The sequence below is a fragment of the Mirounga leonina genome, unplaced genomic scaffold, assembly GCF_011800145.1.
Source record: "Mirounga leonina isolate KUSES-001 unplaced genomic scaffold, KU_Mleo_1.0 Mir_129, whole genome shotgun sequence".
In the NCBI taxonomy this organism is placed as follows: Eukaryota; Metazoa; Chordata; class Mammalia; order Carnivora; family Phocidae; genus Mirounga; species Mirounga leonina.
In genome coordinates, this window is record NW_023270323.1 from 9,944,298 (window position 1) to 9,961,269 (window position 16,972).

General features: G+C 40.4%; 1 protein-coding gene across 6 annotated transcripts in view; it reads left to right on the forward strand.

Annotated features, from left to right (window-relative positions):
* ABCG2 (ATP binding cassette subfamily G member 2 (Junior blood group)) overlaps positions 1-16,972 on the forward strand; it is a 144,070-nt gene that overhangs the window by 98,571 nt on the left and 28,527 nt on the right. For all 6 annotated transcript variants that reach the window (XM_035004538.1, XM_035004544.1, XM_035004539.1 and 3 more), the window contains 5 exons: positions 6,813-7,034; positions 11,874-11,933; positions 12,667-12,781; positions 13,413-13,565; positions 16,273-16,430. In XM_035004538.1, the coding sequence (XP_034860429.1) occupies positions 6,813-7,034; positions 11,874-11,933; positions 12,667-12,781; positions 13,413-13,565; positions 16,273-16,430 (708 nt within the window). The remainder of the gene's footprint in view (positions 1-6,812; positions 7,035-11,873; positions 11,934-12,666; positions 12,782-13,412; positions 13,566-16,272; positions 16,431-16,972) is intronic.

The window sequence follows — 16,972 nt, forward strand, 5'->3', positions numbered from 1 at the left end:
TGTTTCAGTAATATTTGTGGAGAGGATATGAAAGACCCACTTTCTGATATCTTCCTTTTATTAAAGCAAATCTAATTACAAAATAGCATTATAATTTATGGATCCATTAAATAGTTATTTTCCATTGTCAGCTAGAACATGGTCAGTTTTGTCCACAGATAGCAACAAAGAAGCCAAGTGAAGCCCAGAGTACCTTCTTGAGAGTTCGTTCCTCCCCAAAAGCCAGGAGCTTCACTGATTAAATCAAACAGCTTCCTAGTTTCTGGCTGCTTAGTCTTACAGCTGGCTTTCTCTAACTGTGTACACAGGAAAACTAATCCAGGGGCGCCAGGGTGGCTCAGATGGTTGAGCGTCTGCCTTCGGCTCAGGTCATGATCCCAGGGTCCTGGGATCGAGCCCCACATCGGGCTCCTGGCTCAGCAGGGAGCCTGCTTCTCCCTCTCCCTCTGCATCCCCACCAGCTCATGCTCTCTGTCTCTGTATCTCTGTGTCTCAAGTGGATGAACAAAATCTTTAACAAAAAAAACCAAAAACAACAAAAACAAAAAAACTAATCCAGTCCAAAGAACCGCATTTGGGATCTGAGACTCAGGTTATCCTTAAATATTCCCATTAGTAAGCACTTGCAAGTGTATGCTCCATATGTATTCTACATATAGCCTGCCAGAGTTTTCTGTGGGTGGTGGTTGTTTTTCCAGGGGCTGTTCAGCTTTTGAAGCATGGTTCCCCATTCCTTTTGGTTTCAGTTTTCTTTTTAGAATAAGGCTTGAATAAGATCTAAGGATATTAAGTGTGGTGGATCAAGAGGGTGCTGTTTGTGAGAGTTATTTTCAAAAGGCTGCAATACACCCTTTGATGTGTCTTGGATTCTCTCAGTGAGGTCTAAGACCACTGAGGGGGCTGGGAGCACTGGATGATCAATCTTTATGTGTGCGTCCTTGGGTGAACCAATCGTTAATTACCTTATGAGATGGGACATTCCTATGGGACCCCTACAGGTCTCGAGGAGGATCCTCTGACACTTCCGCTAGGCTTTCTGTCACCTGAAAGCCTCATTTGGCCAGAAGGGGCAAATGTCCCTGCTCTTCGGGAGCTAAGTGATTTAGTCTCTCATATTTCTAGCCAGAAAATTTACTCAAGCCTTATGTTAACAGTATACCAATTAGTATAATGTCAAATTAAAACAACGAACCCATCAACTCCAACCCCTCTAAGTTATTCCCACCTAGAGAACTTTCCCTGTAACCCTCAACAACCTGAATAAAAGTCAGGACCATCAACTCAAATTAAGGAGGGGCAGATGTCAAGAGAACTCATCTGATACATCTGTGAGGTGCTGCGAAGTCAGAGGGCCATAAAGGGCCTGTGCTGGTACCCAGAGCCAAGTTCCAGAGGACCCCCAGGAAATCTCACGAGAGTTACTCTGATCTCCTGTTGAGTACACCAGGAAATGTAGATGCAAAATGAACAAACCTTTTTTAAAAATTTTAAAGAGCTGGCGCCGTGGCTTAGCTGGTTAAAGCGCCTGTCTAGTAAAAATTTTAAAGAGAAAGGAAAAGCGTTTTATTCGAGCCCAAGTTAGGACAGCTGCCCGCAATATAGTATCTTGACAAAGAAGAGAGTGCTTTGGGGAAGAAACATTTGGTGCAGGGTTATATATGTTTTCTACGTAAATAGTTACAAATCATGATGCTGAAGGACATTCCAGAAAGATCCAGACTTTATCTTATGCTTTTAGCGTGTTAAGGCTGTATGACTTTAATCTTATGGAAACCAGGGACGTTTGTTTTGTTTTTCTTATCTTTTTGTTTGGAATACTCCTTTTTTGGTTATTTTTTGAACGACGCAGACATATAATGTGTGCTCCAGGCAGAAAGAGAGCCTTTGCTTTGAGGTTTTGCTGAGTCATTTTGACCTTGGTGGGAGATATTAAAGCATAGCTTCCCTGAGAGCCCAGTAGCAGGGCTCACAAACGTTAAAAGTTGAAAATTTCCTTTATCATTGGCTGCTTAAATATTTCTTTTTAAAAAGATTTTATTTATTTATTTGACAGAGAGAGACAAAGCGAGAGAGGGAATACAAGCAGGGGGAGTGGGAGAGGGAGAAGCAGGCTTCCCACGGAGCAGGGAGCCTGATGCGGAGCCGGATCCCAGGACCCTGGGATCATGACCTGAGCTGAAGGCAGATGCTCAACGACTGAGCCACCCAGGCACCCTTGGCTACTTAAATATTTGCTCAGTTTTTTAGCCTCTAGCAACTTTCTGCCTGGTTTTTCTGAATTTTGCCCCACCCATGTGTGCGGAAAGGGCACAGAATGCTGGGTTTACCTTTGTGTTCCCTGCTTTCCAGGAATTTGGCCCTGCAAGTTCTGCTTTGGTTACTCTCATCAGAGAGAACTTTTCAAATAGTTCTGCCTTACGTTTTATCTATTTTTATGGTTGTTCTTAGGAGAATGTTTGGTTTGGAAAAGCTAGTCCATCATAGCCAGATAGAAAGTTCTTTGTGGATAACTTTGATTTTTAAAAATTAAAGCTAGGATTGTCAACTTCAATTAAAAAAAAAAAAACAACCAAAACCAAAAAAACTAAGTTTATGGACATTTCATATTTCAAACCTAGTTCACAAGCTATTAAGTATGTTAATCTAAATCTTTTTATTTTTTTATTTTTTTATTTTTTATTTTTTTTTAATCTTTTTTTTTTTTTTAAGGTTTTATTTATTTATCTGAGAGAGAGAATGGGAGACAGAGAGCATGAGAGGGGGAGGATCAGAGGGAGAAGCAGACTCCCCGCCGAGCAGGGAGCCCGATGCGGGACTCGATCCTGGGGCTCCAGGATCATGACCTGAGCCGAAGGCAGTCGCTTAACCGACTGAGCCACCCAGGCGCCCCAATCTAAATCTTTTTAATCTAAATCTTTTGTAACTTGTCTAACGAAGCATTTTTAAACTCCTTTTATAAATTTAATACTGTTTTTGGTTTAAATTCTTTACCTGATTCACTATTAGTTTGGTTTTCTAGATCATTTTTTTTTTTTTTAAAGATTTTATTTATTTATTTGAGAGCGAGAGAATGAGAGAGAGCACATGAAAGGGGGGAGGGTCAGAGGGAGAAGCAGACTCCCTGCTGAGCAGGAAGCCCGATGCGGGACTCGATCCAGGGACTCCAGGATCATGACCTGAGCTGAAGGCAGTCGCTTAACCAACTGAGCCACCCAGGCGCCCTCTAGATCATTTTTATACCTAATTCTAAATCTTCCTGGAATTTAAATATAGTCACCCATTATGGAAGGGATTATATCATCCCAAAAAGTTTTGTTGGAGTTTATTTTCTTGGCTAATTGAGGGAGCATAACAACCAAGGGTATAAAGTCTGGAGCTATAAATTCAGAGAAATTTCTCTTGTTTCTGACTGCCAGAATTAACCCCCTTTTTTGTAATAACTACGTCATAAAGTCCAAAATAAAACAAAAACAAAAGCAGGGTGTTGGTGATCATGTGGTCTGCCCCTAATCTTGAGTTGTCTCATAATCTGGTTTTCAAACCAGGCAAGTCTGTCTCCCATTCATCTTTCTTCTGCTTCATGAATTTTGATTAATTTTCATATTCTCTATTTACTTTCTAAATATTTAATTGACAGCTAATTGGAGTTTATGCATTCATAGTTGTGTCTGCCTCCCTAATATAGTTCCCATGGTTGTTCTTATCCCTGCAATATGGCCTATTCATTGGAAATGGAACTATATATTGTATTCCAGTTTAAAACGGACTTGTTTTTAAAAAATGCTTGGGTGCCTGGATGGCTCAGTCATAAGCGTCTGCCTTTGGCTCAGGTCATGATCCCAGGGTCCTGGGATCAAGCCCCACATCGGACTCTGTGCTCTGCAGGAAGCCTGCTTCTCCCTCTCCCACTCCCCCTCTTGTGTTCCCTCTCTCACTGTGTCTCTTTCTGTCAAATAAATAAATAAAATCTTTAAAAAAATTGAAAAAATAAAAAATGCTTAATATATTTTATTGAACCCACTATATCCCAAAAAAATTTTTTTAAAGATTTTATTTATTTATTTATTTATTTATTTATTTATTTATTTATTTGAGAGAGAGAGTGTGAGCTCACGCATGGGAGGGGCAGAGGGTGAGGGAGAAGGAGAAAGAATCTGAAGCAGACTCTGCGCTGAGCACAGAGCCCATTGGGCTCCATCCCAGGGCCACAAGGTCATGACCTGAGCCAAAATTAAGAGTCAGATGCTTTAACTGTCTGAGCCACCCAGGTGCCCCCAAGATATTTTTTAAAATTTTTATTTATTTTTATTATTAACATATAATGTATTATTTGTTTCAGGGGTACAGGTCTGTGACTCATCAGTCTTACACAATACACAGTGCTCACCACGACACATACCCTCCCCAATGTCTTATCACCCAACCACCCCACCCCTCCCACCCCCTCCACTCCAGCAATCCTCAGTTTGTTTCCTGAGATTAAGAGTCTCTTATGGTTTGTCTCCCTCTCTGGTTTCTTCTTGTGTCATTTTTTCCTCTCTTCCCCTATGATCCTCTGCCTTGTTTCTCAAATTCCACATATCAATGAGATCATATGATAATTATTGCCTTTCTCTGACTAACTTATTTCACTTAGCATAATACTCTCTAGTTGTATCCATGTCATTGCCAATGGCAAGATTTCATTTTTTGATGGCTGCATAATGTTCCATTGTATATATATACCACATCTTCTTTATCCATTCATCTGTTAATGGACATCTTTCTATGGTGCCAATTTATGATAACATGTCTGCTTTTATGGAGACAGAAAAGTCTGTTCCACTTACTGCTAGGTATGATTAAGTCAACAGCTATTACTTGAAACTATCTTCAGTATTATAACCCTATTTTATATATGCATAAGCATAAAGTATCTTTTGTTCTAAGGCACAAAATTTTTAAATCAGCATATGTATGTAGCACTCACATAAATGTTCATTTGATTGAACATCTTCTTTTTCCATTCATCTGTTGTTGGACATCTGGGCTCTTTCCATAGTTTGGCTATTGTGGACATTGCTGCTATAAACATCGGGGTGCATGTACCCCTTCGGATCCCTACATTTGTATCTTTGGGGTAAATACCCAGTAGTGCAATTGCTGGATCGTATGGTAGCTCTATTTTCAACTTTCTGAGGAACCTCCATACTGTTTTCAAGAATGGCTGCACCAGCTTGCATTCCCACTAACAGTGTAGGAGGGTTCCCCTTTTACTGCATCCTCGCCAACATCTGTTGTTTCCTGACTTGTTAATTTTAGCCATTCTGACTGGTGTGAGGTGGTATCTCATTGTGGTTTTGATTTGGATTTCCCTGATGCCGAGCGATGTTGAGCACTTTTTCATGTGTCTGTTGGTCATTTGGATGTCTTCTTTGGAAAAATGTCTGTTCATATCTTCTGCCTATTTCTTGATTGGATCATTTGTTCTTTGGGCGTTGAGTTTGATAAGTTCTTTATAGATTTTGGATACTAGCCCTTTATCTGATATGTCATTTGCAAATATCTTCTCCCATTCTGTCGGTTGCCTTTTGGTTTGGTTGACTGTTTCCTTTGCCTCTTGTTGGGCCCCTGCTCGAAGAGAACTGGCCCAACTATGCCGCGGATAATGGTTTATGGCAACCCCGAGCTGAGAGCCTGCTCCTCGGCTCTGTCTCTGCAGCCGGCTTTCCCGCTCTGATACCTGGGAGCTATGTTACACTCAGGCACCCCCAGTCTTTCTGTGACCCCAAGGGTCCTGAGACCACACTGTCCCATGAGGGTTCCACCCCCCGCTTAGCCACTGGAGCGACGTCCCTCAGCAGAGCAGACTTCTAAAAGTTCCGATTTTGTGCTCTGCTGTTCTATCACTTGCTGGTAGCGGCCGACGGAGGCCCCCTCCCCCGCCGTCTACCCTCCTGAATATCGCCTCGGATTCACTTCTCCACACGTCCTACCTTCCAGAAAGTGGTCACTTTTCTGTTCCAAGAGTTGCTGCTATTCTTTTCTTCGATCTCCTGTTGAGTTCGTAGGTGTTCAGAATGGTTTGATCCCTATCCAGCTGAATTCCTGGGACCAGACAAAGTTTAGGTCTCCTACTTCTCTGCCATCTCGGACCATATCTGCCCCCAAAATATTTTTATTTAAGCATGTAATCAGTATAAAAATGACTAATGAGGTATTTTACATTCTTTTAAAGTTTAGATCTTCATTTTTGTTTTTTTTAATTGAGATATAATTGACATATACCATTATGTTAGTTTCAGGTGTGCAACATAATGATTTAATATTTGTATATATTGTGAAATGATCACCACAAAAAGTCTAGTTAACATCTGTCATACACAAAGTCACATTCTTTTTTCTTTTTTTAGATTTTATTTATTTATTTGACAGAGAGAAACACAGCGAGAGAGAGAACACAAGCAGGGGAGTGGGAGAGGGAGAAGCAGGCTCCCCGCCGAGCAAGGAGCCCGATGTGGGACTCGATCCCAGGACCCTGGGATCATGACCTGAGCCGAAGGCAGATGCTTAACAACTGAGCCACCCAGGCGCCCCTCACATTCTTTTTTCTTGTGATGAGAACTTTCAAGATCTGCTGTTTTAACAACTTTCAAATATACAATGTAGTGTTGTTATCTATAGCCACCATGCTGTACATTATATTCCCAGGACTGACTTATTTTATAATTGGAAATGTGTACCAAAATGGACTTGTTTTAAGTGTACTCTTACTGGTGTTTGCAATCTCATTTATCTGGACTATCAACTTACTGTTGCTTTTCCCTCTACAGAAAGGCCAAAACTCTCCAGATGTCTTCCAATAATGATCAAGTTTTTATCCCAATGTCACGAAGAAACACCAATGACCTCTCCAGGATGACCTCCAACAACCTGAAGACATTTACTGAAGTAGCCGTGTTAAGTTTTCATAACATTTGCTATCGAGTAAAAGTGAAGAGTGGCTTTCTTCTTGGCCGAAAAACAGTTGAGAAAGAAATCCTGACAGATATCAAGTATGTGCATGAATTTGTATTAAAATAGTTTATTGACATACAGTGAGCTTTACAGGTTTTTGCTTATTGCAAATAAAGGTGTTACAAACATTTGTGTGCAAGTCTAATCAAACATACAGACACATGCTTTTATTTCGTGTGCCTAACTTGGAGTGAAATGGCTGGGTCACATATTAGGTATATGGTTCGCTTTAAAGGAACTGCCAAACTGTTTTTATTTATTTTATTAAAAAAATTTTTTTTAAAGATTTTTTTTACTTGTTTGAGAGAGAGAGAGATCACAAGCAGGGGGAATGGCAGGCAGAGGGAGAGGGAGAAGCAGACTCCCTCTGAGCAGGGAGCCCGATGCGGGGCTCGATCCCAGGACCCCGGGATCATGACCTGAGCCAAAGGCAGACGTGTAACAGACTGAGCCACCCAGGCGCCCCTGCCAAACTGTTTTTAAAGTGGTTGTTCCATGTGCATCAACTTTAGTTTGAGAAACTGAACAATTAATGTGTCATTTAATTTTTTTCTGGGTATGCCCTGGCGTTCACTAGCAAGCGACTGGCTGTATGATTTGCTAGTTCTTGGTCATGGGGATATAATTGTCATCCCTGGAGCTTTAGTTTTCTGATCTTTGAAACAGAGATGTGCGGCTGTAACTTATGAGCCGGACACTTTCAGGTACTTACGCACTTTATGTCCTTTATGTTCAAGATGCTAGCGTCCGGGAGTTGCAATGACAGTATGCTGAAAAGTACTTTGGTTTTCAAATACACTTGTTTTAAATGAGTGGTCTGTTTATATAGTAGTTTGTACCATGTACTTAATGCTTCTCTCCATTACACAGGCAGACAGAGACTATTGAAAGAGAAGACAGCTATAGCTTAGCTTATGCTATGCAGTTGAAGTCCAAAGTGATAAGAGAAATTAGGAACGGAATCAGGCCTAGATTAGAACTGACTGACCTTTCTGAAAAGCTGACAAGTGTTTTATGGAACATAATGATCAAGAAAATGGTGGTTACTTCAGATTTTGTGCTGATGAATGGAAGGTAAATGATTGGAATATGCACAGGTGGAATAGATTTAAAATGCATTCTGTGTGAGTGTACATTTATCTTGCTTATGTTTTCAAGCTACTAGATTAATACCTTGATACAGCAAAAGTGTCATCTGTTCAAGGTTTCATAAGGTTTTATGGTCCAGTGGTATGCATTTCAGCAGTGGATGAGTTCATCCTAGGTTAAACACACATAACTAGGTTCGTAAAAAGGCAGTCAAATCTTGCAATTCTTTCCAGTTTTATAGTTAAAAGGACAGGAGGGCTTGGTTTCCTTGCTATCTCACATTTCTGATTTAGGCATCCCTGAGAGAGGTCATCCCTATTTTTGCTGCAGTATTTCTAATCTTTCCCCTATCTGCTGACTTCATCTAAGTAGAGTTTCTGGGCTGGGGAAAGATTGCTCTCATATGTGTTATTTTTGATTTGTATTTTATAGCACCACCACCATTCACAATAGTTACTGTATTTCAAAAAAGCTGGTGAGAGTCTTGGTTTTCGTTTTTTCTTTGGACATTTTGTAATTTCATTTATAGAACTGAGTAACTAGAACCTGATTTCCTCTTGTGGTTGGGGGAGGGGCGTGAAGAAGCTAAAATAAAATCTGACTATGAGAATTCAAAAAGGTGAGATTTTACTTCCTCATGAAAAATCATCTGTTACACTTAGTTTGTCTCCATGCCCAGCATTTGAGCTTTCCCTCACCAGTGCTGAAGACCTATGGAAAAAATGGTCCATTCCAGTAACTGTGTGGATATCCACTAGTCTTCATGGAAATTCATTATACTATTTGGGAATTTTTTAAATTTATTATTTATTTTGACATAATTTTAAACTTAAACCTTGCACTTTTCACCTGGATGCCCCACCTGTTAACATTTCAGTGCATTTGCTTGTCACTTTTAATTTTTATATACCCATTATCATTAGTATTTTTTTAAAAGCAAGCTGTCCATATGATGTCCATAACTCCTTTGATGTATGTTTTCCAGAAATAAGGATCCTCTTTTCAGGTCATTGTTTTGGAGTAGCCCCGGGGGAGTGCAGCCTCATAGTGAATACAGTGGTGGGTCCTAAGAGACCATCGGTCAACCATGCTCTTAACATAGTTGACTGACCACCACATCATGTCTCCTTTGTCTCATGCAACCTGGTATTTTTCTGTCTCACCCCTTAACCTTGATTACTTGGTCATGTTGGTGTCTACCAACCTTCTCCACCATAATGTTACCATTTTCCACTTTGTAATTGATAAATGCTATGAGGGGAGATAAGACATTATTCCAAAACCTTATTCCTCATTAATCTTCACCCCACCAGCTTCAGCTCCCATTGATTCTTCCTACCCAAATTAGCAGTAATGATCACTATGATAGTTATCAAAGGGTGATTTTCTGTTTTAATTCATCTCTTAGGCATGGATTAATTTGCAGTCTACTAAAAGAAAAAAGTTTTATTCATCATCTCTTCATTCAGTATAGACTCATGGATTTCATATTCAATAGTAATGCATTATCATCATGATTTTTTTAAAAGATTTTTAAAATTTATTTGACAGAGAGAGACATAGCAAGAGCAGGAACACAAGCAGGGGGAGTGGGAGAGGCAGAAGCAGGCTTCCCGCCGAGCAGGGAGCCTGACGCGGGGCTCGATCCCAGGACCCTGGGATCACGACCTGAGCTGAAGGCAGCCTAACGACTGAACCACTCAGGCGCCCCTATTATCATTCTTCTTCTTTTTTTTTTTTAAAGATTTTATTTATTTATTTGACAGAGAGAGACACAGCGAGAGAGGGAACACAAGCAGGGGAAGTGAGAGAGGGAGAAGCAGGCTTCCCGCGGAGCAGGGAGCCCGATGTGGGGCTCGATCCCAGGACCCTGGGATCACGACCTGAGCCGAAGGCAGACGCTTAATGACTGAGCCACCCAGGCGCCCCTATCATTATTCTTGATACTCCCATTGTTTCTGATTCGGTTAGTGGGAGACCTTTGCTTTTTTTAACTCATTCTTTTGACCTGTCCTCTCATTTGAGTATTTTTTGACACAGCAAGAAGTTTCAGACTCCCTGAATACTTTTCCTGCTTCAGACCTGGAATCAGCTGTTGTTCCTTTTTGTGGAGCATGGTATTTACAAACCAAGATCTGGGTGTTTGGGATATTTGTTGCTGTTGGAATGTCCTCTGTCCTATGCCTTCTCAGTGCGTAGACCTAGGGAACACATATCTGTATATATGTATACACACGTGCCTAAAACTTTCTATATCTATCTGTGTATGTAGATTAAAACCTAGGACTTCTCATTAATACCTCCAATTGTATCTAATACCCTGGCATTCTTTCCACATTTCTATGTTTGTAAAACATCTCAAAAAATGAAAACCCTGGCTCTCATTATCCTTGATATACTTACTGATTTGCTCACTTTTCTCATTCTTGGATACAAGTAAATAGCCCACCCTTCAGCTGTCACCTCTCTTTCTCCCACATCCCTTCACAGCCTGTGTTCTGTTACAGCTATCAAGTTTTTCCTTCTTCTTGACATTTTTTTTTTCAAACTTGTCTTTTTGTTTTCCTGTAATTGTTATTTATAAAAATGCAGTGACTCACTTACTCAACAAATTTTAGACATCTGCTAGGTGCTTGACATCGTGCAAGATGCTAGTGACAGAGGTATGTCCTCTGTTCTCAGAAACCTTCTAGTCTAATGGTGGATTCAGACAAGTAAGGCACATCACTGTGTTATTCTACTGTGATGGAGGGATGGGAAGACCCTGTGGAAGCCCCTAAACTTAAATTGGAGGGCCGGGGGCATGAGAGAGAAAGTGAAAGTGTGTTATAGTGTGTGTGTGTGTGTGTGTGTGTGTGTGTGTGTGTGTGTGGAGCAGGGTAGGGAGGGATGGTGCTCCAAGCAGTGGGAACGGCATGGACGTCCCCATAAAATGAGACCGGAGGATTCACCATTATGTACTAAAATGCAATCAATGTGCCGTGAGTCCTTCAGCTAGGTTTCACTTGATGTGTTCGGCATTTAGTGATCTACCCGTTGTATACCACTGGCTGCATGCTATGGTGGGGTGGGTAGTAATGCGAGATGACACCATTTATTATTATTATTTTTTAAGACTTTATGTATTTATTTGAGAGAGAGAGCACAAGCAGGGGGAAGAGGCAGAGGCAGAGGGAGAAGCAGGCTCCCTCCTGAGCAGGGAGCCCGATGCGGGGCTTGATCCCAGGACCTGGAGACCATGACCTGAGCTGAAGGCAGACGCTTAACCGACTGAGCCACCCAGGCATCCCAATCTGACTAGTTTTAAGTGGTGAGAACACTACTGGTAATTCTAGAAATCCATTGATTTATTAATTGTGTAGAACCTGACTAGGTAGCAACTGAGGTGATTTGAAGTAAATCAATTAATGTCATCAAACATTAGTTAAGACTTGTTACATTCTTCACACTGGGTTAAGAGGGTGAGTGTAACAGAGATGTTTAACCAGAATCTGTTACTTTAAAGAAACTTGAAATTTCAAAAAATATAAATGGTTTAGAGAAGAAGTAAAAGGAGTTTAGAGGGACCCAAGCCATTTTTCTTACACGTCTTGACTAGTGATTAAGATCCTTTGTTTGCTGGACTTATGTTAATGGACATTTCGGTGTCTTTTTCATTTAAGCATTGGTTTGTGCTTGTTTTCTGTTTATAGTTTGATCACTTTCATTGAGTGTATTAGATGCAGACCCTAAATTTATAGAACCGGTTTTGAAGCGGGCTGATAAATTGTTATGTTCTGTGTTTACAGTGGCATCATGAGACCTGGCCTCAATGCCATTCTGGGACCCACAGGTGGTGGCAAATCTTCGTGAGTATAATAGCATAAGTTAGCTTTTTCTTTGCAGTTTTATTGTGCTTTTCAAGATGACTATTATGTGAGCAGGTGTGTGTCGAGCATTTGCTGCATGTCTAGTGTGGTTCTAGGCGCTGTGGATAACATGCATGATGCTAGCTTGTGGTTGTCCCAAGGACCGGGAACTCTTACTTGGTCAGCTTACTACAGGACACGCTAACAGGACATGATTGGCCATACAGCTGTCGGCTATGATTTGAGCTAATGGGGAGGGAAAGGAGAGAGAAAAAAATTGAAAGTGGGGAGATGGAGCCAAAGGCCTAAGTGAAGACTTGTGTCTTAGACAAAGGAACACGTTGTCTGACTTGAGACCCCCAAGGTCACACGACCTGGAAGCCTGTTTGGGAAGTCTGTGCTGGATCAGCCAGTGGTGACTTGTGCCATGTTTTTGAGTTTTATTGTAGTATATACTGAAAAGGGAAGGTGAGAATTCGAAAATGTACGTAATTTTATGATGAATCACTAAATTCTACGCCTGAAACCAATTTTATCATATATGTTAACTAACTAGAATTTAAATAAAAATTGAACTCGAGGAAGTACCTGAAAAAAAAAATACATAATTTTAGGTGATCCATGGAATTTCTTGATCGGTTAATATTCTAACTTAAGCAGAATTTGGATTTAGAGTAGCTGAGAGATATAGCCTGAATTGGAGAAAAACAACAATGTATATGTCCTCTCATAGGTTGTTAGATATCTTAGCTGCAAGGAAGGATCCGAATGGATTATCTGGAGATGTTTTGATAAATGGAGCACCTCGACCTGCCAATTTCAAGTGTAATTCAGGTTATGTGGTACAAGTAAGTATTTGTGGATTTGTATTTTAGCTTTCTTCTATTTCTATATGAGCAAGTGCCTTGGCTGATAGTTGAATGTACTTCCAACTGACCAAATGACATATTCGTGGAACCAATTTTCTTCACACCAGCCTCTCATAATCTCCTGTTAAGATTCAGAGTGGTGTTGATGCAATGTATGGGGATAATATAAGAATAAAAAAATTAAAAAAAAAAAAGTCTCAGAGTGGTGTTAAATGAAGAGGCAGGAAGAATCTGGAATATAACCGCTATAAGGACAATGGTATCCATTCTAGTTATCATTTCCACAAGACACTATTTTCCTTTTTTGCCCTTCCCCTAGCTTAGAAAGCTCTTTTGCTAAATCCTGTATAAAGCGGTCTGGACATGTCAGCTAGTAGTAATCACAATTACTTGTGTCGGTTTGAGTGTACAGATAGGGGAATGAAAATTACGCCCTCCGGCTTTTTCAGCTGTGTTTGGAGTTGCTGTCATTTGTCTAACTGCAAGTTCATCATTAGCTAGGACTTTATGTTGGATATGTTATTCTTGCGGATTAAGTTACACGTACTTAAGGGTGATGGTATTAAAAAAGACCTAATATGTCTTGTTAAAAATGCCATTTTGCTTTAAGGATGATGTCGTGATGGGAACTCTGACAGTGAGAGAAAATTTACAGTTCTCAGCAGCTCTCCGGCTTCCGACCACCATGACGAGTCATGAAAAAAATGAACGAATTGACAAGGTCATTCAGCAGTTAGGTCTGGATAAAGTGGCCGATTCCAAGGTAATGTGGAAAAACCAGACAGGATCATAGCCAGCAAATAAGATCTCACCTGTGTGGATAGTGTAACTCTTCCTCAGAAGTTTTCTGTAATATGTGTGGTCAAAAGTGGCTGCTCTCTGTAATGATGAGAAACAGGACTTGTTACAAAATATGAAGATGGAAATTAATGAGGTAAAAAAAAAAACTAAAAATATTTGAATCCTGGAAATGAAGTGTGTGGCAGGCTGGTCTAGTATATAGAAGAAGAACATGAGGCCCTTTCCATGTGACTATAGCTCTTGATGTTCTTCCACACTGTTTGTCATGTCTCAGCCACTATCTTTCCACTAACTTTCCTTCTTCCTGTTTTCTTTCCCCTTTTAGCTCTCCTTCCTCTTCCTCCAGGAGACTTTGTTCCATTGCTTTTGAGGTATATTTCTAGAATTTTTAAATGACAAAAATCGAAGGGTTCTGGCTCTGTGTTTCACTTTGCTATAATTTGGCTTTCAAAGTAATATTTAGTCAAAGTAGGGTTTCTTTCTTTCTTTTTTTCTTTTTTAAGATTTTATTTATTTGAGAGAGACAGACAGAGATAGTAAGAGAGAGCGCAAGCAGGGAGGAGAGGGAGAAGCAGGCTCCTGGGCAGGGAGCCTGCCGTGGGACTCCATCCCAGGACCTTGGGATCATGACCTGAGCCGAAGGCAGATGTTTAACCAATTGAGCCACCAGGTGCCCTATTTCTAATTTGTGTAGCATCTGAGTTGTTTTTCTGTAGCCTTTCTTTTGGCACTTTGTTCTCTTATTCCTCCCTCCCTCCCTCCCTTCCTGTCTTCTTTTCTTCTGCCAGTACTTATTTACAGACTGGTGTGCTTATCGCTGGGCTCTTAGGTTTTAGAGGTAACAGCTGTGGGCAAGAGAGACAAAAATAACTCCTTTTGTGGTTGTGCAGAGTCAGGAGGAAGAGATGAGATGAACAAGGAAATTTTATAGTTGATGACTAAGGATGAGAGATTTGCTGGGAAGATATTTGAAGCTTTGGGTGAAGATGAGCTTTTTTTAGATTATGGTGGCTATAGTTCAGCTTTTTTTTTAGATTTTATTTTTCAGTAATCTCTACACCCAAGCTGGGGCTTGAACTTACAACCCTGAGATCAAGAGTCGCATCCTCTACCGACTGAGCCTGTGATGGCAGGAGTTTAATTCCCCTGGATACATATATCCCTTACTTAGAGATAACAAAGGATCAGGGTATTCTGCTGGCTGTTGCTTCATGTCATACTGTCTGACATTCTAGAAAAATGTAGAATGTATTTTGCTTGTATTTCATTTGAAAGCATGACTCTGAGATGCCACCATTTACCACTTATTTTTGTTTTAGGAGTTCATGAGTTTGGGTTTCCTTTGCCTTGGCTCTGTTTATTCGATTTGGTCTTTTTAGTAAGGTTCTTTCCAATCTTTGTCTTTAGGTACAAGTTCTTTACCAACAGGCAGTCATTGCCCTAACTTCCTTGCATGTAATTCCAGGGAAGATGAGCTGAAGGTAGTTGTTGACTTCTTGGAATTTATTTATCTAATTAATTGAAAATACATTTAAAAATTTTTACTTTTTATGAAATTTTAAGTATAACAGAAATGTAGAGAGAATAGTCTCATTACTACCGTAATCACATGGTTGTGGTGTAATTAATATAATGGTTTGATTACTAATAATATTCGCCTAGATTTCCCAGTTGTTAACATCTTATCCCATACTTGCTTCAGCTTTTTTTTTCTGAAGTATTTTAAAGAAAGTTGTAAATATCATATTTTACTCCTGAATACTGATTATGCGTCTTAAGAAAAAAGACATTTGCTTACATGACCACGGTACCGTTATTAACCAACAAAACCAACGGTATCTTACTATCAGCTATGTTAAGCCATATTCATTCACATTTTCCCAGTTGTCTCCAAAATGTCTGCTGTAGCTCAATTGTTACAGGACCCAGTCAAGGGCATGAGTAGCACTTGATTATTATCTCTTTGAAGACTCTTAATATAGGAATTATTTCCTACCTCCTGCCTCGCCCAAAACCTTCTTGTTTCGCCCACTCCCCTGCCCTCCACACACAATGACATTGACTCGTTGAAAAGACTGGGCCAGTTGCCCTGTAAAATATTCTGCCTTCTGGATTTGTCTGAATGAGTCAGGAATTCTGTAGTGAGTTGGGATGTAGGCAGGGTCAATTTGGGGAACCTTATGGTGATTGAAGAGGTACTAATGTGGTGTTGATAGAAAGTAAACTTTCCCATTTGCCAAGCCCACTGAGGACTTTTGGAGGAGTGGGGAGAGAGGGTCTAAGAAGACTAATAAATTATAGATGCTTTCCCCTTTTCCTCTCCCACGTTAATCTCTCTTTTGCTTTGTGATTTCACAATACCAGGGCCATATATTTTAGGGTTCTAACTTAACTAAAACTAAAACTAAATATTTGACTTGGTGGGGAACATGAAGTCCCGTTAAGCATGGCATTCATATTAGGCTTAGCCACTTACCTGACTTGAGCTTCAGTTTGCTCATCTTACTAAAGAGAAAACTACCTCTTCTCCCATATTTTCATTTATTTGCTATTTGGAATAAATGAGGATAATGAGATAAAGTTTCCTGTAAGGGGTTGGCACAGGGTAGGACCTCAACAAATGGTAGTAGCTGTGGTTGTAATTGTTAATAATGATATTTGTGTTTTAGGTTGGAACTCAATTTATACGTGGTGTGTCTGGAGGAGAAAGAAAAAGGACTAGTATTGGAATGGAGCTTATTACCGATCCAGCCATCTTGTTCCTGGATGAGCCCACAACTGGCTTAGACTCAAGCACGGCAAACGCTGTTCTTTTGCTCCTGAAGAGGTAAATGCGATGGGAACATTACTCTTTCATTCATCTGGTATCTGATCACCTGCTGTATACCAGGATTATTCTCAGTGCAGGGAGTTCAAGAGTAAGCACAACAAACAAAAATTTCTTCCTTCTTTGTTGGAGGGAAATAGTCAACTGACAGATATAAGTGTTTCAAGAAAAGTGAGGCAGGGTAAAGGTGTAGCAAAAGATGGCTGTGGTGGAGGTAAGGGTGCTCTATTATATAGCAGGATGGTCAGGGAAGACCTCAATGATGTGACATGTGAGCTGGGAGCAAGTGAGTGAGACCTGGATCTCTGGGGGAAGAGAGTCCTAGCTGGAGGGAAGAGCCAGTGGGTCCTAAGGCAGAGCATGCCTGATGTGTTTGGAAACATCAAAAAGGCCAGAAGGACTGGACCCCAGTGAACTAAGGGGAATGGAGATTGCTTACTGATTAGTTTGCTGGGGCTGCCATAACGTAGTACCACAGACTGGGTGACTTTAACAATAGAAGTTCAGTTTTTCACATTCTTGCGGACTAGAAGTCTAAGATA